Below are 24,251 nucleotides of genomic sequence, written 5' to 3' on the forward strand. Positions count from 1 at the left end.
ACTCACAAGTAGACCTAGTGAAAATATTTTTACTTGTTTTAAGGTCTTACTATAAGCTTTTTATTTTTCCTTTTTTAGCATCAGAACATTGCCATCATGGGATGAATACAATTATGTTTGTGTCATAAAATGTGATTGTATCAAAAATAAACAAAGCCGCCATCTTCTTAAACAGAATGTCTTTTTTTCCAAAATCTTTATTATTTTAGTAATGGTATTTTTGGTGAATTGATTTATTACAGTAATAACAATGTATTTACCACAAATTTAACAAAAAGCATCAAACATATAGAATATTAAGAAAATGTTTCTATAAATACACACTGTATAAATGAGCAGTATTCTGAGCTTTTTGTGTTGGGAATGTGTTGTGCATGAACAATAGTATCATGTCAGTGAATCACTTGGGGTGATATATGAGGCAGTGTAAATAATATATTATCACAGACTTGACTTTGTTGAATTTGGCAGTGTTTGTTGGCCAGTGAAAGATTTCTGCCTGGAAATCTGATATTATTGTGTCATAATTCTGGTACAATAAAAAGTTTACAGGGTGTTTCAATAATAGCATGAATAAAAAAGAATATAAATAATACTACCACTAACAGCATTATCATGCCAAAAACCCCGAGAACAGCACGTATTGCCTGGAATGAAAACAAAAATTGATTAGTACAGATTAGTGTATTATACCATTGCCTGGAATAAAAGATTAGACAAGTATATTAACGCAAGTGAAGAGTATTTTGAAGAGGACTGAAGTCTTGTGCTTAAAATGTGAATAAATAAGTAAAAAAAATTAATTTGGTTTCTTTTGTGTATCCCCTGTGTAAGAAGTGTGAAGCCCAGGTTATGATATGGAAGCAGAGAATGAAACCAGTGCTCCAAATGGTATGGCAGTGAACTCTGAAAATGAGAAAAAATGGCATGAAAATCCACGCCTGCAAACAAAAAATTTTTGTGACCACAAAATAATCCAGGGTTATTCAAAATGGTATAAACACTTTCAAGTGATAGTAAGACATGTTTGCATTGAGATTAGGCACTTCATGATTACACAGGTATGTATGGAAACAGCAGCTTGGGAAGTTTTTTGCTACATTGATCTCCAGCAATATGGCTACCAGTCCAACGGAGAAGATGTTTTGTGTAATTAACGCTGAAATTGCAAGAATACAGTGATCATTTCATTTTTTCAAAAGGGTGGTGCTCCATTGCACTTCCTAGTGATGTCCAAGCATTCTCAGACACAGACCATTAGGGTGCTGGCTTTATCGTGCATCAGATGGCAATCTCTCATTGCTGGCATGGGCACCGTGTCCTCCCATACCTGACTCCGTGTGAGGTTACATAAAAGACACTGTTTCCACACTTCCACTTTCCCACAACAGTGCTCACTTATGAGGATGTATCAGGACAGCTGTGGCTGATTCTCATACGGACACTAGGGTGAGTGTGAGCAGAACTGGACTGTAGAGTGGATGTGTACCATGCAGGTTCTGGTTTACTCACTGAAGATTTGTGAACATGGCACAAAGAACTTCTTCAGTCATTGTTTCCCAAAATATAAACATACAGTACCTAACCTCAATACAAACATTTTTTACAATCACTTGAATGTGTCTTGATCTTTTTGAGTAACTCTGTATGCTGGAGAAATCTCAATCAAAAACTAAGATTAACTTATCATAGCTAGACTTTACAGTCATGTAAAATTGTGTGAATGGCATTGTTATCACTTTTTGGCTGCAAAATTATTTATTTGTAAAACCCAATATTACAGTTTGACTTTATGGCTGTTATGAAGGGAAACAATTCTGCTTTAGCTCATGTCAAAATCTAAAAAAATCATGTGATGTGACATAGAAGCTGCTTTCATCATAATGTGTTCCTGATTACCATGTATCTTGTGTATTTCACTTTTGAATTGCAGTGTAAATATGTCGCTCACATTCTGGCCAATTTTTGCTTCATCCATAATATTGGGTTGAGTAAATAACTCCATATTTATTTTATTTTATATAAAACAGAAGATGGTTTAATCACATGTTGTTCTGTGAACCCATATGCATTTTAAAAATCTCTGTGTTAACTGCTCGATTTAATTGTGTTATAAGTATATTGCTCATATTCCGCTTTATTTTTATTCAATCAATTTTTCATACATTATGCATTTAATGGAGAAATCCATGTTAACACCTTTTGATAGAAATCTTGTCATGGAATGAGTATGTAATTCAGCATTGAATAGTGTTGGTTTTTGCACTGAGTACTGGTATGCTTTGTAGTCTAAATGACAGAGTATGTAGCTGTTGTACCAGGTACCATCAGGCAGCAAAATATTCTAAATTGAAGTGCTTATTTGTATATCGGATTGTATGTTAAACTGAACATACTTCCACTGTACTGAATGCAACTGCATTTAGTAAACACCAGTTGTATAGAATTCACTAGTAGTGCTGAAAGCATGCTTTTAAATTTTCAATTGAGTGGGAGGATGATTTTAGTACATTGATTTCTGCTGAAAAACGTGATTTGTAGTATCACTATGACTACAGAGCATACTCAGTGACAAGAAGCCACAACATTTAAAGGAGAATTACATATTCATTATGTGTCAAGATGTTATAAAGTTGAATACCATTCCTGCCACAATCTGCTAACATGAAGTTGTCCATTAACTGAGAGGAACCATGAAAAATAGATGTGAACAAAAATAAAAAAGAACACAAACAACACACTTACAATGCATTTAAATAAAGCAATTTTGTAAGCAGGAACAAAGATACCTGAGTCCACAGGACACCATGTGATCAAACCAACTGCTGTTTTATATGAAACAAAAACAAATATGCAATCATTTACTCCACTCAGTATAACAGATGTGAGGAAAAACATATTTACATTGCAATTCAAAGAGCACAGTACCCAAAAGAAAGTCATAATCAGAAGCACAATCTGATGAGACCAGCTTTGTTAATTGTTGCTGCTGTTGTTATGATCTTCAGTCAAGAGACTGATTTGATGCAGCTCTCCATGCTACTCTATCCTGTGCAAGCTTCTTCATCTCCAAGTACCTACTGCAACCTACATCCTTTCTAATCTGCTTAGTGTATTCATTTCTTGGTCTCCCTCTATGATTCTTACCCCCACACTGCCCTCCAATACTAAATTGGTGGTCCCTTGATGCCTCAGAACATGTCCTACCAACCAACCCCTTCTTCTAGTCAAGTTGTGCCACAAATTCCTCTTCTCCCCAATTTTATTCGGTACCTCCTCATTAGGTACATGATCTACTCATCTAATCTTCTGCATTCTTCTGTAGCACTACATTTTGAAAGCTTCTATTCTCTTCTTTTCTAAACATTTATTGTCCATGTTTCACTTCCATACATGACTACGCTCCATACAAATACTTTCCAAAAATACTTCCTGACACTTAAATCTACACTCAATGTTAACAAATTTCTCTTCTTAAGAAACACTTTCCTTGCCATAGCCAGTCTATTTTTTATATTCTCTCTACTTTGACCATCATGTTATTTTGCTCCCCAAATAGCAAAACTCATCTACTACTTTGTGTGTGTCATTTCCTATCCTAATTCTGCCAGCATCACCCAATTTAATTTGACTACATTCTATTATTCTTATATCCTCCTTTCAAGACACTGTCCATTACGTTCAGCTGTTCTTCCAGGTCCTTTGCTGTCTCTGACAGAATTACATTGTCATTGGCAAACCTCAAAGTTTTCATGAAACAAAAATAAATATGGAAGACTTTAAATCATCCAAGCAGCCTGGCAGCAAACTAAGGTCATGTTACCAGAAGTCCCTGTATGAATTTCACCCCATAAGTTACACTAGTGAGTGCGGCTTAATTCAGCTAACTCCACACTTGGCAATACATCCCCCTCCCACTGTTAACAAGCAGAAGCACTCTGTGTAAATAGCCAAAGATGTGACTGCAGCCAACAGTAACTCTTAATCTGCAACACCTTCCTCCATTGCACCAAGACTGCTAAAACTATTGGATATTAGTGACTTATTTATATAATTATGCAATTAGTTTGTGTTTGTAGTGCTACAAACTGGGGGAACAAAGGAAGAACTCAGTGGATGCCAATAACTGATGTCAACAGATTTTAAATCTGAAGTCTTCTAAGATGTTTGTAGAATTGTGCTGGACATCTAGAGTCATCAGAAAGTGTTTTGGGACTATCTCTGAGTAAGCTTTCCATTAAAATAGTTTTCTGTCCCTACATGCATAAATGCAGTTACTTAGAACTTTGAGACTGAGACATTTCAGAATAGACATTAGGTTTGAGTACACAAAAGAGTTCATAATATTGAACCATGCTAGAAACTTTATCAAGACAATGTCAAAAGACAATTGGAAGACTTTTTTTTTTTGTATTTCTACACCAGCTATAATGATTGCACCAATGCCTTAACCACAATTTAAAAGCAAATAGTTCACTGTTATTGCTGTCCATCACCAATAGTAGCCTACAAGAAACTATACAATAGCCAAAGAAATTGGGTCATGAGTTTCAAATGACACTATGCTGTAATAAGAAAATTTATTTTGAAAATGGTTTGGTAGGTGAAACTAATGTGAAATCACAACAAAGTAGTAATAATAAAGTTATAACTCATGTTGTTATCACTCCAGATGATTAAACTCTTTTTTATCAGTGGTACAAACTCTAAATCCTCACATCCTGTGCTGAAATCTAATTCACATTCTGCTTACCAACTTGCAATTGGATAAAAGTGGAAGTATGTGATGAAATTAAATCAACAGCAAATTAAATGGCTCCAGATTAGTGATTAGAGATACATGGACTTGATATTAATTACTTCTCTGGGCATATATAAACTAGATGTTTATTAGTGGTGTTCTTCCGGAATGCCTAATTAAGACAGTAGTCATTCCATGTTACAAAAATGGTTATAAATCTTGCACTAAAAATTACTGTTCAATTTTTATGGTACCTGTTTTCTCCAAAATAATCAAATATAGTACACAAAACCAAATTTGCACACATTTCTCAAAACACAATGTACTGGCTAATCGACGGTATTGTTTTGAGTTGCAAGTTATCAACAGTTAAAGCCATTGAAAATTTCTTTTGTACAGCACTCTTTTGAATCCAAACTGTTTGCTAGAGCCATGCAAGTGGACATGAGCAAGGCATTTGACTTTGTAGACCACAGAATAATACTGGAGAAACTATGGTGTTACGGCATTAGGGATCTGAAACTCACTCTCATTAAATACTATTTTAGTAAAAGGAAACAGATTGTAGTGTGCAATTATTAAAAATCATAGTCCCTGAGTGTTACTAGAGGTGTACCTGAAAGATCAGTGCTTGGACCACTACTGTTTATAATATTAATAAATCACCTGTGCAGCAACATGCCTGCTTTATGCAGATGATACTGCTTTCATAAATTCTGGAAAGGACATAAATAAACTGAAGACGCAAAGTAAAGATTATCTCAGGTTATTCGAAATGTTGTTTGAAGCCAATGAGTTAGGTATTAACTATGAAAAGAATGTAGATACTTCTTGCAGCCTTATTTTTTTCAATTTGTGCAGTGTTGATCTCGAGTCACATAGACTACAGATCTCAAATGTTTTCCCCAAAAATTACATACGTCATTTTCTTAAAAAGAGGTTAATAACTCCTATTGTGCCTTATTTCATTGCCAACTAAGATATGGCTTTCTTCAATGGAGTAATTCTCCAGGAGGTAGGAAAATTTTTTATTTGGCAGACCAAATTACAAAAAGTAACATCCATGGAGACTAAAGAATTACTGATAATGACAGTCCCATCTCTTTTTAGATGCAGCTGCCTTTGTTACTTAAAAAAATCCTTAGGCAGTTGGTTCATAATGATGATAATCATCAAACATTAAAGACAGACTTACCTTCTACTTGACTTTTAAAAAATGCAAATACGAAAAAGGCTAAGGCTTTTCAGCACATTGCTTGTGCAGGTGCATGCTGATTTTCTTATTTCACTCAAAAATGGCTGAAAGGGAACATGTTTTATCCTCTTGAGCCTCACTCAGGCTATAACCCATAACTGTAGGTGCCATATCTCCTGAATTATGAACTGTGTGTCGTACAGTGCTATAATTTTGCAGGTACATTCAGTATTATATGTGGATACTGTCTGCAAAATGTGTTGTGAGTAGAATTACTATTAAATAAGTAATAAATTGAAATGTATGCTGGTGATACTCAGGCTTCATCTCGGAAATGTTAAAGAATTTTAAAACTGTTAAAAAGTTGACCTGCTTTACTAAATAATTCATAATAGTGTTAGCTTGTAACTTCTTTTTATGCATTTCTATCCTTTCTGGTATTTTTCTTATGTACATAGTAAATATACAAGTAACTAAATAATGCTAGCAAATGTTTTACTATTAACCACACTGGGAAATTATTGTGTGCCATATTTCTTTTACTGTGTGAACCTAAATAAGCAACTTAACAATGTTTAGAGCCGTATTCTTTGTATACAACATTTGTAATATGGCTGTTGAACCACAGCAGGTCTTCTTTGTCCCTCCCATGTGGAGCAATCTTTGTATATAACTGATGTTGTTTTATGATGTATGTACTTCAGTTATGTGTAGTATGGTGGTGTAGTGTACATAAGTATGTTTCCTAATATGTCAATAATACTTTATAAAACCTCTTGTACATTACTCATGATGGCATCAATTGCATGCAAATACTTAAAGATAGATGACTGAATAAATAAATATACTTGCCAGAAACTATAGTAGAATTGATGATTCCCAACTTTTGTGACTTGAAAATCTTACATCATTATCTTTAAATAAGAATGATTGCAGGAGATATAATACACCAACATCCTCTTTGCATTTGAAAAATACGTGACAAATCTTCAAAGATTAAATAAACTTAATGATGGGAAGATTGAAGGAAGAGTTGTGTTGAAAACTAATTTAAAAGCAAGGAAAAGTACATCTGTTTATTAAGTGACAAAGAATTCGAGCAATATTTGATTTCAAATTTGTGTGTTATTGTTGACACTTTTTATTCATGTATGATGAATAAATGTTCTGAATAACTATTTTTATTTGTTATTCAAGAATAATAATTTTTATCTGTTTTCATTACTCATCATTCGAGTAAAATTTGCACAATTCCAATGGTAAGGGAAATTCAATGTTTATGTGCACACAGGAAATTTGCAGCTTATGTGCAAGTGTATGCAGGTGTCTGGCAGATGAGTGAGATAACACCTGTGGCTATATTGTCATGTACTCACACTCACCTGCACACTTGCATGGTTGTTGACAAGAACTGACTCAAATGTGTTATAAGACAAGGCAGCAATGGTCATCTTTGGCAACTTCTGCCATGGTATGCAAAGTTAATTCATGTTATCCCTTGCACAGCACAACCACATGCATGCCACTTAGATCTGCCTGCCATCACATAACTCTATTCACATTAACCAAGACTAAACTGAATAAACAGTTGTAAACTCATTCCACATTGTTTTGATATGAGAATCATTCAAATGATCTATGGAGCATGTAACTAACTAACTAGCTTACTTACTTATATACTCCTATAGTCAGCTGATTTTTTAACAACAAGATGAGATGTAGCTGACAGGACAACCGTATTCTTGGACAAACTTTGTGCATGAATCTGAGAGTATGAACAAATTTGCCTTTGTTCCATTTACTGACTTAATGTAAGACCAAAACTGCTTTGGATTTTCTGTCAAGTCAGTAGATAGAATATTACTTTCAAATTCATTGAAAGCTTCATGCAGGACTCTCCTTACACAAAATGTTGGTGTTATTCAGTTTTTATGTGTCTATGAGACTTTGGCTACATTTAAATTGAAGCTCTATTTGCTTTTTTAACAGCTTTCTAACATGACTGTTGAACCACAGCAGGTCTTCTTTATCCCTCCCAACTTTTCTCAGCACATATTTATCTAAAGTGTGTTCAACAGTACTCTTGAACTTTACGCATTGATATTAAACATTTTTAGTGCTGGGGATGAGATTTTCATGCTGATCACTCAGGTAATCTGAAATCTGTTTCCTATTGTGTTGCTAGGGAGGGAGACCTTCCTACCTTTCTTTGTAGTCGTATTCAGAACCATATGCTTATGGCCTTACAGTCACTGATTCCATGTTCTACACTGAATTCTCATCTGTTTGTCGCCAACAGATCTGAGCTGTTACCTTCGCAGTTCAGTTGTCTCATTAACTGTTCAAGGTGATTTTCAGGTAAGGCATTTAGAACAGTTTCACTAGAGTTTCTTTCCCTACAAGCCACCCTAATCACTTGAGTCTCCCAGTCTGTATGTGATAAGTTGACATCTCCACCTAACACTACAACATGGCCAAGAATTTTTTGTAAAATATTCTCCAGGTTCCCCCTAAATGTTCTGGCACTACTGCTCAAGAGACAAGTGGTTTATTAAGGCATTGACTGACCATGTTTGAATTACATTTAATACTCACTTTACACATTTGGAATCTGTGCTAATCTCACTAGATATTACTATATTTTTTATCACTTAAAACATGCCTGCATTTTTCTGCAATATATATTCTACTCGGAGTTTAGAATTTATTGCTACTAATATCTGGTTTCAGCCAACTTTCTGTCCCAAGTATTATGAGGGCATTATTACCATTTATTAGCAAGACTAGTTCTGGGATACTTGCATGGATGCTCCTGCAGTTAACTAATACTAGATTAACATTTTCTTTCTCTGATCTGCCATGAACAATGTTACTCTCTTTAATTAATGAGGATAGAATTCTTTCCTGTCTAAATTCAGAATATATCTTATTGGGCCTGCAGAGGGACTCCTCTATTCTAAAATAGCCAGATGTACATATCAGACATACTCTGCTGCCCTACTAACTGCTTCCTGCATGTAGTGCATGCCTGATCTATTAAGGGGCTCCTACAATTCTCGATCCATTAGTGGAAGTCTACATATCTGCATCAAAGGTCATCACAGAATTTTCTGAGACCCTGGTTGGAGCCTTTCACTCAGCTCCAAACCAGAGGATCATGACTAGTTTTGGGAATAATGCTGCAAAATGTTAGCTCTGCTTGTACCCTGCAAGCGAGGCTAACTGTCTTCACCAAAGCTGCCAGATGGCCTGTAAGAATGTTGGATGGCCTCTGAACCCAGGCATCAGGTGTAATTTGTGCTGACATGAGCCACAATTTGCAGCCAGATACATCCAGTGTGCTCAATTGCTGCTGGCAGAGCCCTCTCCGTATGTCATGATGTGACCCTCTGCCAGTGGATACAGTGAAACATAGCAAGCTGGAATTTAAGCTGCTGTGTCTCCTGCTCCCCAGAATATCTATTTATTTTTTCATTGTATATCTAATATAGCTGCACACATAATAGGTACTCTGTGCAGGAAGGTGTAAAATTAATATTTATACATAGTCTCATTTAAGCATTAACTCAATTTCTTATATTTAGCTTCCTGATTACAATGATGCACTTACTTTAACTAGAAGTCTAAGTAATTAAAAGGTCTAGGTAATAGAATTTATCATGATGATATATGTAATCAAATAACTGAAATGAGGGACATCTTACCCAAGATAATTCCCAACTCTCCTAAAGTGGTGTTCAGTTGCCAACCCAACCTCCACAACATCCTGGTCCATCCCTATGCTACTCTAAATCCCACCCAGATGCAAGACCTGTCCAGTACACCAGCCAGCATGTCCTATTCCAGTCCTGTCACAGGCTTATACTACCCCATTACAGGCTGGGCCAACTGTGAAAGCAGCCATGTCATTACATAAAATCTCCTACAATCATTGCACAGCTTTTACATTGGTGTGACTACCAACCAGCTGTCCACCAGGATAAATGGCCACTGCCAAACCATGGCCAAGAGCAAAGTAGACCACCATGTGGCACAACATGCAGCTGAACATAATGTGCTTGATTCAGCCTAGGCTATCTGGATCCTCCTTTCCACCATCAGCTTTTCTGAACTGTACAGATGGGAGTTATCCTGAAAACAATATCTCCTTTCCCAAAATTATCCCAGCCTCAACCTACAGTAACCTGCTGTCCCCACACCTTCCACCCAGAAGTTTCTAACCCCTCTGTCCTATCACCTCCTCCCTACACATGTTCCATGACCTTCAGTGTCCACTGATCACTGCCAATGTACCCACCCGACTTTCCTGTTCCCTTCTCTTCTCGTTTTCTACTCCCCATTATCCTCCCCCTCCCTCCCTGCCCCACCACAGATTCCTGACACACCGGGTGGCGTTGTTGTCAGGCCTCCATCTATACCACTTTTCTCTCCCCCCACCCATACCCTGCTCTCTCTTCTCTTCCCCCACCCCCTCCAGATTGCTGCTTTCATTCAGTGTGACAGTTACATTCTGGTCTGAGCTGCCAGAAGTGGTAGACATGTGGGCATGAGGTGTGCTTGCTTGCGTGAATGAATGTGTTTGTGCTTTTTCTTCTGAAGAAGGCTATGGCTGAAAGCTAAATATGTAACAGTCTTGTCATTGTGTCTGTGTGCAACTCAATATGTCATCTTTATGGTAAGTAACAATCTATCCTTTTCCTTTTATTGTTGATACATAAGTACTGTATAAGATATTAAAGCTATTTGAAGGATACAATTAATTCTACACTCACAGAAGTTTTTGGCAGTAAAATGCAGTATATTTTTAAAACTCGTTACGTACATGATGGACAAATAAGCCATGCTTTGTCAGTCATGCACCATCTTGCGCCCTGAAATGTAAGAAGGTCATCTACCATGGAACATACGATATTTTGCAAACAAATTGGGTTTCTTTAATGTCTCAATAATTTTTCTTGTCTTGGAAATGGAAATTTTTGTTATTTGCCAACAGCTTCTACTTCAAAATGTGTTTAGCTTGTAATTGGTTTTTGATAATACTTCTTCCTAATTTGACTTCACTTACTGATAATTGGTACATAGTAGATCAAAGATGTAACACACAAGCTATTAAATACATATTGACAAGATTTTTCTAATTGAAATCTTTTTAAATTTGAATAGAACATACAGTCCTAAGTTTATGATCATGATGCATCTTGAAACACATTTTGATATTAGAAATACTTATTTTTTCGCAGTAATTTTTGTAGTTTCAGAACAAGTCCATGTTGCATGTAAAGAGAATGCTGTCAGTTCAAAATGAAGTAGGAAAATATATGAAACATCTATAATAGGGCTGGCAAGAGGTGGAAGACTGAAAAGTTTTCCAAGGTACAACTCTCTCCCCTACTAACACTGCATCTTTCATGGCTTTACTTTAGCTTCTGATTTTATTCTTCATTTTTGCAATGTTTGTTTTCTTTTGATTTTACTGTCTTTTTGCCAGATTCATGCTTTCAATCTTACAATCTGTTTCTTCATGGCCTAAATCTTTTGCTGCTTTCCAGGAAAAAAATTACAGGAGAAAGATGGAGGACCCAGAGTATGAGAAAGAGATAAGAGTAGCTTTTATTGGCTAGGTTTGGATAGAGTAGAAAAGTAGCATGGGGAGTCTGAAGATTTCCTGATTTGCAGCCTGCACCATTTCTAGATTTCCAATTTGTTGGTCAAAAGTTTTGGTTCATAATTTTATGTTGCTGGAAAGTTCTCACTTGAACAAACCAAAAAATCTGGGGTTGAAAGGGAAAATCCAAACGGAATAGGTTAGCAAGTGGGTCCTACCCTCATCAAAGGCAAGGCAGCTCTAAAAGAAGCCACTCTTTTTACCAAATTCACTGTATTCAATCCTAATATGATCAGGAACAGATTATCCTCCTGGGTGAGTGGCCACCTTCAAACCATAGCAATTGGCCACCTACACCACATGGTACAGACATGATGTTCAACATGATATGGTAGACTCCAGTCTCTGCTTTACAGCCTACGCCACTGAATTCCCCCTCTCACCGCCCCCCTGCCCCCCACACACCCTCACCCCTACCCCACCTCCTCTCCAACACTTCTGAATGTTGCAGATACAAATGCTCTCTTTAACATATTCTTCATTCCCCAAGACCACTGGCCTCAGTCTCTGCTGCCCCTTGCTTCTTTCACCCCACTGCCCCTCCTCCTCTCCTATTTCCATCCCATTTCACACAACATCCTCACACCCTTTTGCTTTCCTACCCCCATCCTTCCTCTTCAACCACAAGGGTGATTTGATAAGTGTGATAAAAAAGCAAGAAAAAATGTTTTTTCATAAATAACTCACCTTACCTGTCAACAAAGTCTCCTTTGAGGGATATACACTTGATTAACTTGGTACACCATCAAAAAATAGGTTCTCTCAAACTCCTCAAAATACTCATTGACTACGACTATCAGTTCTCATTTGACAAAAATTTCTTCCCAGCAAGCCAGAGTTTTAAGTTATTGAACAGGAAGCAGTCACTTGGGGACAAGTCTGATGAAAAGGGTGGATGAGGAACCAATTAACTACCCAGTTCATGCACTTTCCCCATTGTTATCACTGATTTGTGGGATGGCGCATTATTGTGGTAAAAGATGACATTTTTGGGTGCCACCCTTGGTCTTTTATCAGTCAATGCTAGTTCAGACAATCCAACAATGTAGCATAATGGGGTGCAGTTATGATTCTGCCTTTTTTCAGGTCATCTATAAGGAGTAATCTTTGGGAATCTCAAAAATACAGTGGGCATCACCTTACCACTGACAAAATGGTCTTTGCCTTCTCTGGTGTAATTTTACTAGACTTTGTCCATTGTTTTGACTGCTGTTTTGGCTCTGGTATGTAATAATGGATTGTTTCATCAACAGTCACAAAACAGGGCAAAAGGTCTTGTGGAGTGTGATTAAACATCACCAGACATTGTGTTGAAATGTCGTGCCGGATGCTTTTTTTGGTTGTCTGTGAGCAGTCTTGGCACCCACCATGCACACAGGTTTTTCAAAACCATTCTCCATGCAGGATACCATGCACTTTCTCAGTTAAAATGCCTACAGTCTCAACACTCTCATAATTTTTATTTAGCAATCTTGCATTACCATATAACGGATTTTGAAAATGGCCTCCTTGGTGTTGACCTCAACTGGAAAGCCAGAGCACACTTCAGTTCTTGTCCAGCCTAATTTAAAATCATTGATCCAAAAGTAAATGGTCTTCAATGATGGTGCTGAGTCTGACTGAACTTTGTCCAATTCTGATTTGATTTGTGCAGTAGTCCAACTCTTCAAATGAAAATGTTTAATAAAAGCACAAAACTCAGTTTTTTTCCATTTTCAATTGCAGTAGACACACTGACCAATTCAGGCAGCAGTATGAACTGTGTGTGGTACATTGTTAAAATTCTTTATACAATCTTTGGAAAAGTCAAGCTTATTAACCATGAAGGTCCAACAAAAATGATTCATTCTTTCATGGAAATTTACTAGACTTATCAAACTACCCTCACAGAACTTTTTCTTATCTTTTTCTCTAGACCTTTGAGGTTTTGCCTGTAGTCTCCCTTATTCTTGTGTTCCATGCCAGCACTATCTTTCCTGTTGTCCTCCTGCCCTTTTCTTTCTCTTCTTTCACTCCCTGCCCCTACTCCTCAGTCCATGCCTTTCAATTTTCTTCCATTTAAAGTAAACAGTTTTCTCACTATTTTGTATCCTTGTCCATAGCTCAACTCCATTGCTCTTTGATAAGAATTGATCCATACTCTAATACGTATTATATTGCATGCTTGGTGTTCATGCAGATAATGTGTCTTGTTGCAGACATAAACTACTGAATTCACTCAGTTATGTCACAAACACACAAATTTTCTTGATGTAATTGTTTCATAGTATCTTCCCTTGATAAGATTTAGATTATAGCATTGCAAAGTTACACTGGAACCAGTCATGTGATTATATGAAGTGGGAAAGTCAAGAGAGATCAGTTATAGATGAAGAAAGCTGCAGGCTATTATGAAACTAGTATAAACTGCAAAAGTGGAATTTATTTAGGTGAGAAGCAGCTTATAAAAAGCTTGCAGGTTCCCCTTTGCAACACTGATTAAGTATATTGTTCCCGCGTAAAGCTGTAATAATAGCGGAGGCCAATTGTGCCCAATTTGGCATGTCCTGTAGGGGAATGTAGTCTGTTCAACTTGTGTACCAAAACTGCATTATAAAGACAATATCTAATTATCTTAGGAAATGTTCTCTGAAAATTTCAAGCATCAGTCATCATGCAGTATTTTAGTGGTGCAGTAAAACTTCTTGTGTAGCAATTATCCTGTCTTCCACCCTTGTACATTGGCTCCACAGGGACGATGAAAATATTGGTGCAATCACAGTAAGTATGGGAACTTGTGTTTAATTAATCACAAGGGGAAAAAGTTAATAAGCAGTGAAACTGGAAAATATGCTCCACAGTGGTCTCCACTGTGATTTGTAAAGTGTGCTTATAGGGTTAGTAAAGGAAGAGTTGATTATGGCAAGGTAAGAAATACATTTTGAGGCTTACACTTTCTTGTTTCCATTCACCTTTGAAGTTCATTTAAGAGAAAGACTGTAACAATGTTTTCAAATGTTCCACAGGTGCTTTTTTGCTCTGAGAAAGTGTCTAGATTTTCACTATACTCCATTTAAATTAATTAGACACTGTTTTTTAACTATTGTATTTTTAATCCATTACCTTATCCTGCCAATACTTGTTTTTCAGGCACCAGGAGTATCCTTCACTAGTAAATGTAACTGATATGTACAGTGGAATCCATAGTTTGGGTATTATTTGGTAGAGTGCATTGTCCAATTTCTTCCTCAATAAGAATGATTTGTGATTCATTAGATCTCGCATCTGAAATAATGGAATAAAAGAAATTCACTTTCAATTTAGACATATGTGTTTACTGAAATTTACCAAAGCTGTATATTTTATACAAGGGTAACTTACTTCATAGTAATTGTACATTGCTAGATCACAGATTGCTTCTGCATCTTTGTTTCTTATCTCTGAATATTTAGGAAGAACTTTAGAGAAATCTTCATTGTACTGTTGCATCAAGTTGTCCAGTATTAAGCAATCTTCAAAACCCTGAAAAGTATGACGATTTAAAATCAGTGTATGTGACAGAACAAAGCATTGTGTGCCTTAAACCAAACCAGAAATAATCCATGCAGTTAAAATTAATGAGAAGAACGCAGTGACTATGAAGCAAGTGACTGCCCAGGCCGTAGGAAATTTATCACCATACTCTGCAAACCATGACAGAAAAGCACTAGTTGTGTGTCTTTCCAGATTGGTTTCTCAAAACACTACAGTCTTGCTGAAGAACATGAATACTGTACAATGCTTGTGGCCCACAGGTATCTGGAAATTTGTTGCATATGTATAATTAACAAAACAATAATGCCCTTACAATCAGTGCCCTACAATATAGAGAGCTAAATTAAGGAAAGAAATGCATATGCTTGTTGGAGGAATCATGTATCATGTATCTTTCCTGAAATTATACAAGAAAACCACAGAACAATTTCTGAGGATGGCTGAATTGGGATTAAATTTATACTTATACATCCATGTCTTATCCATTGGGCTACTCCAGGTTAATCTTCACAGTAAAAATCGAGCAACGCAGAACATTAACATCTTTGGGTTTGTCTGTGTATAAAGTCACTGTGTTTTCAGAAATAATATGTGAGATGAGTTCTCAGACCTTTTGTCTGTGTTAGCAGCTTGACATCTTGCAGCTATCATCCGTAGTAAAAAGAGATGAACACTACATATCTACTCCAGGTACTGTGCTTATAGATTTTCCATCAAACATAGAAATAGGATTCACTTGTGTAATTATTATGCTTTTTTGATATTTTCTAGTATGTGTCAGTGCCAGTTTCATAGTTGTCTTCATTGTTGGCTGGAAATACACTGAAATGTTAATCTGAGAAATATTTAGTCATAGTCTACAGTCGCACAAGGGAAACCATTGGTGCTACATTAGGGATCCTAAATTTGTTGAGCCATTCAAGAAATTGAGGCTCAGATCAAATGAAAACTGTAAGAGTTTCAGTGAGGTATAATAATTTATGAAGATTTTACTTAACTATCATCTCACATAATTTGCCTCATTTTTCTTTGATATCACAAAGCTGTTTCAAACTTGATTTAGGGTAAGTTGTTAAACAAGAAGTACAGAATCCTCTGACCAAATGGAAAGTATGTCTTAGGGAAATCTTAAGAGTTCAACCCCCCCCCCCCCCCCCCAGAAGTACCTGGAGAATAAGTTATAAGCTGATCACCTTAAAAGTACACAGACAGAATGCAATACAATCCCAGTGACACCACCACTGAAGACAGTCACTGTGGAAAATAACTCATTGGCTTCCTAAACAATCTAAATAGTGATCACAAACAAGAATACAGTTCACAGTGAAGGAAGACTTTGTCCCCATCTTTCTGGCTCCGGTGGTTACAGAAATATATGTCAGACTCTTGAGTCACACTGTGGTTCCAAATTCACTTTCACTGCACAAAATTTGCAAAAATAGCTAGTGAATTGTTATTGGACATTTATCAGGACCTGATTAATATACCTGTAAAATGTTAACATTTTAAGCAAAATATAAAATGCAATATCTGAAATACATAGTAGAACATGTGCACTTACACTTCATGCAGCCATGCACCATAGCAATGAATGTTTAGGCCAACCTTTCTGACAGAGGTACCCTAATTTATATTATAGAAATACAGTGCCATTACTGTTTATACTCTCTAGGAAGTATTCAGTGCTTAACACAGCACCCTACATGAAAAATATGCAAATTCAGAAATAAACTGCCTCCACAAGATCTCTGCCATTTCAGTGATTGGAACATCAACAATGACGATACTTGACGTTGACCAAAAAAGAGTGTCTCACTAAATGCCATACGTAATATGTGTGCAAAATTGTAAATGTGACAAATAAATTTGCTGCTCTAGAATTCCAAGGACGGAGCTGTGAAATTAGCAGTAATGAAAGTATGGTTTCCCCCTACATCCCAGTTCATGAACAGGTGAAAGAAAACACAGCAAACAAAACAACATTGCTTCAAATTCCTTTCTGAGAACTGACTCAGTTTGGTAAACAAAAAAACAGTGAATGTGAAAATAAGCAATAACTGGTCTGTGTTACAAAGAAGAAAGAAACAAAAATCAATGTTTTTGGAGGTATTCACACCAAGGGAATTTCTCAGTAAATGCAAGTCAACAGTAAATCATCAACAGTTACAGTTATGATTAAACCACAGTCTGGTTTCAAAGAAGTGATGGAAAACATTGTAAAATATTGTCAGGTGGGACAGTGTTGTAATATTTGCTGGAGCGAAAGACATTTACGGAAATAATACTATGAAAATGTATAAACTGTTCTTGAGTCTTTTGCTCAACTATCAAATACAAATATTATACGTGTAAACTTTGCCCACAGGCATGGTCTATCTGAATGGCCTTGTGTAAATAAGGAAATTCACAAAATTAATGTTAAACTTAGAAGTTACTGTAGGGTTTTCAGTCATGTGAAATTAAATGATTGAAGCACATTTGATAGAGAATGTTTTACTACTCATGGGCTTCACTTAAACAGTAATGGGAAGACCAGGTAAGAAAACTTAATAAAGGAATCAATTACATGTAATTACAAAATGATAGTCAACGAACTGGGGTGGTACAAATCTCCAATAGGAATAACACCATTGTCACCAGCACAAATAGCAGTAGCGCTCTGATCAGCTATCCAGATGACAGTAGCAACAGAGGAACCTTCTACAGAACCAATATTAACAGCTGCAGCAGAACCAACATCAGTAGCAGTAGTTACAACATCAACAACAAACCAACCAAAGTCACTGGCATTCGGAGGAACAGCACACAGCAGCAGCAGTTGTCAACCCAGAAGTAGACAGCCACCCTTGTGAAGCCAGGACTTTTGGTGGAGTCAAACAGTGAACAACACCACAACTGGGAAATAGTTAAGTGTTTGAAAGCAGAGGAATCTACAACAATGTATGAGAACTGTAAAAGGAGTAAGAAATTGTAGTAACAGATTGTAAACATATAGGCCAGGCAGATCATTCAAATCCTCTAAAGATTATGAGTTTGAATATTCAGTGTCTTAAAAATAAGTATGTTGAACTTGAGATAGCAACTAATACTGATTGTTTGTGTGTTATGGAACATTGGTGTAAGGGCAATGAATTAAACAGCACAAATTTAAGCCAGTATAAACTTGCAGTCCATTCTGCAGGCAAACCGCCAAAGTTGGTGGTGTATGTATTTATCTAGATCCCAAACTTAAATTAAATTTAAAATCTGAGGTTAAATCATTAAGCATTGAAAAGGTTTTTGAAGCAGAAGTTGTTCAGTCGTATAATTTAAAGAAGAAAATAATTGTTGCAGCAGTTTAGAGATCACCATCTGAGGACACTGAAGTCCTTCTTAAGAAATTGGAAGTATTCCTCAACACTTTTTCTAATGAGAACTCTACCTTAATTCTTTGTGGTAACATTAATATTAATCTCTTGGTCCAAAGTTCAGTAAAAAACAAGTTTCTAGACATATTAAAAAGTTTCAACATGTTTCTCCAGATACCAGATCCCACTAGAACAACACACTCCAGTGAAAGTTTAATAGATAACGTCTTTCGCAATGTGGTCAAAAATGAAGTGACAGTAACAAATGGGAAAATATAGGATTATTGGATCATAACTCAGTAATCCTTAATCTGACTGCAACTACTAAGAAGGAAACTATACTACAAAATGAGTACAAACAATTTTTCTCTACTGAAAATTGTAAGCAGTTCAAAAGCATCTTAAAAAATGAAGTTTGGTCAGAAGTCTTGGTACAAACAAACACAAATGATGCTTACAATATATTTGCTTCCCCGTTTATGACAAACTTTGAAATGTGTTTCCCAAAAAAGCTTGTGAGTTACAGTTCATCTGGATCCAAAATGTCAAATTCCTGGATTACACCAGGAATTAAAAAGTCACATGAAACCATCAAAATATTAAGTTTAAACTAAAAACATGTCATGATCTGCAGTTTGTTGAGTATGTGAGGACCTACAAAAAGACTTACCACAAAAGAATAGCAAAGCAAAATTATTATTCAATGGTAGATTAATAAGGCAGGCTTGTAACATGTCCAAAATGAGGTGGGAAATTATAAAAAAAAAGAAACGGACGGATGAACTAAGGAACAGGAAATTAATCTCAAAAATAAGGAAAATATCTCCACAGGAAAAGAAGTCATAACTGACATGTAAACAATTAATTTGTAAATATTCCTCATACTTTAAGTAGCCTGTATAAACAATAACCAACAGTGATGGCTCCAATGGTAAATATCAGCATGATGGCAATCTCAACAGATGAATATGAAGTACTAAAAGTTATTAAAAGCTTGAAATTCAAAATTTCATCTGGGGTGGAAGAAGTATCAGTAACAATGAAAACATTTAATTAAGATGACGGTGGTCCACATTTTGTTGGAGTGTCCCCTTTTAGCTGTGCTCAGGCAGACGTTCGCACTGTCTGACACCCCTGCCCTTTTAACAGATGACACTGCCATGACAGGCTTAGTTTTGCATTTTATTCAGGCAGGGGGCTTTTATCACTTAATCTAAGTGTTTGTCTTTTTTTGTGTTGAGTCTGGCCTTTGGCCTACAATTTTAGACCGAGTTTTTAATGTGTTTCTCGGTGGTTGGCTTTTCTTTTTTTGTCTCTATGGTCGGCCAACCACTGTCACACTCTGTATGATTTTAATTCCTTTTGCCTGGTCTCTGTCTAAGTCTTTCTTGTCCTGTGTCATCTGCTGTCTTTTCCATTGTTTGTTTTTATTCTGTGTGGGTGCTTGAAATTTTGGAAAAAGGGACCGATGACCGTAGCAGTTTGGTCCCTTCAGTCCCACAAACCAACCAACCATTTAATTAAGAAAACTGAATCATGTAAAGTCAAACCTATACTGCATGTAGCAAACTTATCTTTTTGTGAAGGGATATTTCCTGATAGGCTTAAAATCTCTAAAGTTATGCCACTATACAAAATTGGTGATGGGCACAAAATAGAAAATTACCAACCTATATCTTTCCTCCTGGCTTTTTGTAAAATACTTGGGGCATTAATGAAAATCAGGGTTGCAAAATATCTAGAAAAACAGTGAACATGGTTTTTGAGCAGTGTACAGTACAGAAACACCCATCTTTGATTACACAACAGAAACAGTAAGAAATTTGGAGTTAAATAAACATGTTGTTGGAATTAATTTAAATTTCTCCCAAGCTTTCTATACTGTGAAATACTACTATGGAAACTTTAGGCAATAGGCATTAGGGGTACTGACAAAAAATGGTTTGAATCCCACCTGCAAAATGGGTCACAAGTTGTTGAGCTGATGTCATCTCATAATTTTCATAATTTTAAACTTATATCAGAACTAAAACTAACTGAAATAGGTGCTCCACGGGGTAGCATACTGGGTCTGTTGCTATTTCTAATTTATATCAATGATATACAGGTTCCAGACAAAATTCTGTTATTTTCAGATGACACAAGTATCAAGTCAATTAACAATATAAAAGAATCATTGTGTACTACAGCAGAAAAAAGTGCTCTCATAGTTACAGTCATCATTTTATTCAAATAACCAGACTTTAAATACAAAAAAACTAACTTTATACAGTATGAAAGTAAGCATCAAGAGGAAAGTACGTGCATGATGCTGGAAAACAAAAAAATAGAAAAGGTGTGTAGTGCAAAGTTTCTGGGAATGTGAACTCATCAGCATTTAAACTGGAATGAATATGTCATATATCTTATTGAGAAAGGCAGTTAAGCATGTTTTGCTTTAAGAATAATATCCATTGTATGCAGCCCAGAATGTACTAGGACTGTATACTTTGGCCGTTTCCAGTCAGTTGCAAGCTACAGCATAAGTTTTTGGGGCAAAACCAAGTCAAGCTTAAAAGAACATTTTATTATAGAAAAAAGAGCTATTCGTTTCATGACTCACACATACCACAAACACACTGAAGACTCTTATTTACACAGCTAAAGATACTAACACTACCATTTACATATATCTTCAAATGCCTGGGAATGATCTGTAAAACTCAATGTAATCTTCAAACAAACTCTAGTTGATACAATCACAAGACATTGTAAAGACTTCTAGATTTCCTGTGTGGCAAAAACCAGAAGTCAGAATCATGTATGCCACTTAGGCATAAATGCACTTCCATCCAAATTAAAGTGCTGGAAGACAAAAGTAAATTCACGCATGAAGTAAAAAAATAGCTGATGGATAAACGCTTCTACAGTGTCAATGAATATCTGTCACAGACAATAAATTGAAACCTTTACTTGCTTTCAATAATTTAAATAAATTTAAATTTTTTTCAAATTATGAAATATTTATAGAAACTCTGTTAAATGTTCTCAATACAGTTTGTGTATAAGGCGCAGTTAATGTCCTATGTATGTTTGTCATGAGTATGTGTTTTTCTGTGTATTAAGTGTTTGTTCTCTATTTAAGCACTATGGGTATGTAATTTGCTTTGCTTGTTTATTACGTTATGGTTGTTATCATGTGTTACATACGAACATTCTAATGACAAATACTATATCACATGTGTGATCTTTTGAATGGTGAATAAAATAAATAATAAACATGGTGACTACCATGTGATCATCAGCAGCCATAGCAGAAACACGTGCCTGATGCTGTGTGTATGGTGGTGGCCACAGAAATGTTACATGCATAGAGCTGCACACCTGGCAGTGAAACAGCCTTCACTAAGTATGTGGAAGTCAATGTGTTAAGGCCAGAGAAGGAAAAATGGTGTCCACAAGCAATGACATGCTTACACATCTATGGGAAAACCTATCTTATCATGAATAAAAGATCGTGTACACTTTCCGGGTTACGGGACTGGAGTAAGTGGTGGTGGGAAGGTGCACGGGACAGGTTTTACACTGGGGGCGGTTACAAGGGTAGGAGCCAGAGGGTAGGGAAGGTGGTTTGGGGATTTCATAGGGATGAACCAAGAGGTTGCGAAGGTTAGGTGGACAGCAGAAAGACACTCTTGGTGGAGTGGGGAGGATTTCATGAAAGATGGATCTCATTTCAGGGCAGGATTTGAGGAAGTTGTATCCCTGCTGGAGAGCCACATTCAGAGTCTGATCCAGTCCCGGAAAGTATCCTGTCACAAGTGGGGCACTTTTGGGGTTCTTCTGTGGGAGGTTCTGGGTTTGAGGGGATGAGGATGTGGCTCTGGTAATTTGCTTCTGTACCAGGTTGGGACGGTAGCTGTGGGATGCGAAAGCTGTTTTCAGGTTGTTGGTGTAATGGTTCAGGGATTCTGAACTGGAGCAGATTCGTTTGCCACGAAGACCTAGGCTGTAGGGAAGGGACTGTTTGATATGAAATAGGTGGCAGCTGTCATAATGGAGGTACTGTTGCTTGTTGGTGGGTTTGATGTGGACGGATGTGTGAAGCTGGTCATTGGACAGATGGAGGTCAACATCAAGGAAAGTGGCATGGGATTTGGAGTAGGACCAGGTGAATCTGATGGAACCAAAGTAGTTGAGGTTGGAGAGGAAATTCTGGAGTTCTTCTTCACTGTGAGTGAAGGCTTGTCTGACTTTTGGCATTACCCCCAAAGGCCTCACACTTAAAGTTCCCATCTCTGGCTGTAACCCTTCTTTCCATCAGTCCCTATACCAGTTCCAAACTGAACAATCCATTGCCCTCACCCACCTAACCCTTCACCTACACATCAACTCAGCCAATGAACACACCCGTCAACTCCTATCCCTAATAAAAGTCCTCAATCTTTCCTCTCCCACATCCACACCAGCTGTTCAGAGTATCCTCCTACAGGCCAACTGCAAATTAGAACAGCATGCCACCCTCCACCTCAAAAAACTATCCAATCTCCTGGTTTCCCACCTCTGGAAAGGCAACTCACTCACCCTCCACAACCTTTCCAGCAAACCTCAACCTCCTCTCATTGCACACAGACCCAGTCTCTCCCACATACTCAAACTCCCACTTCCAGCTCCACTTCCCCCAAAACCTCAAAATTCTAATCAACACAATCTGGAACCACAACACCCTAATTCAGTAGTTAACCTTTCCTCCAAACCTCTCTCCGACTCCGAAACCTCTGTCCTATCCAAAGGCCTCACCTTCAGTCCTACTCCCAGATTCAACCAAACTGTGCTCGTCAAAGATGTACTGTCCTACACTCGTACTCTCTGCTGGAAATATCATTTTACCATGAAGAAAAATAATCATAATCCTACTCCTAATGATCCAACTCCCCAAGACACTATCCAAATTGAACCCTGCCTGGAACAGTTCCGTCCTCCGTCACAGCGGGACCCACCTCCTCTTCCTCAAAATCACCCTCTCCAAATATTCCAGGAATTTCTCACTTCCAGCCTTGCCTCTCAGTCCTTCTTAAAAAACCTTAATCCTACTCCCAACATCACCATTGCTGAAGCCCAGGCTATCCGTGATCTGAAGGCTGACCGATCCATCGTCATTCTTCCGGCGGACAAGGGTTCCACGACCGTGATATTTGATCGTCGGGAGTATGTGGCTGAGGGACTGTGTCAGCTTTCAGACAACACCACATACAAAGTTCTCCAAGGTAATCCCATTCCTGATGTCCAGGTGGAGCTTCAAGGAATCCTCAGAACTAGATTACAAAACAGCCGACCCGTTGCAAAGGATAAAGTGCTCTTTACCTAGGTTTCGATAAGTATAAACCTATCTTCTTCAGAAGTAATCCTGAGGAAAATGAACATCGTGATTTATATGAAAGGTATACACATAAGTCAAGATTAGAGTTTAACATATATTAAGAGAATCTTGTGTTACAAAATATGAGAAGGATTTCTTGTACTTACAGTATTACATTAACATGGAGTGCTACGTCGCTGCCATTTTTACAAAGATCTCCATAGCTCCATTAGTCAGAATCAAATAAAGCCCTAAGAGTAGGGTTTGTCAAATAAATAAAATTAAGTACATGGAAGTTGGAGAGCGCATTAGCAACTGAGTAAAATCGGCCTGCGTGGTAGCACTGCGGCCAGGGCAGGTGGCGCTCAGGTCGCGTACTATGTGCCGATTGGGGTACTGAAGCAACATGTAAAATATAAATATTGATTGCGTCCTAAGATAGAGTGACAGTA

The 24,251-nt window shown here is 37.1% G+C and overlaps 1 protein-coding gene across 1 annotated transcript in view; it reads right to left on the reverse strand.

Moving 5' to 3' along the window:
• Positions 1–228: 228 nt before the first annotated feature.
• The window catches only part of LOC124795346 (kynurenine 3-monooxygenase-like), a 180,318-nt gene continuing 156,295 nt past the window's right edge, over positions 229–24,251 (reverse strand). Inside the window, exons 9-11 of the mRNA XM_047259336.1 lie at positions 14,962–15,102; positions 14,704–14,865; positions 229–647 (exon numbers count right to left, since the gene is read on the reverse strand). Coding sequence (XP_047115292.1) covers positions 522–647; positions 14,704–14,865; positions 14,962–15,102 — 429 coding nt within the window. The 3' untranslated portion in view covers positions 229–521. The remainder of the gene's footprint in view (positions 648–14,703; positions 14,866–14,961; positions 15,103–24,251) is intronic.

This window comes from Schistocerca piceifrons, chromosome 4 (assembly GCF_021461385.2).
Source record: "Schistocerca piceifrons isolate TAMUIC-IGC-003096 chromosome 4, iqSchPice1.1, whole genome shotgun sequence".
NCBI lineage: Eukaryota > Metazoa > Arthropoda > Insecta > Orthoptera > Acrididae > Schistocerca > Schistocerca piceifrons.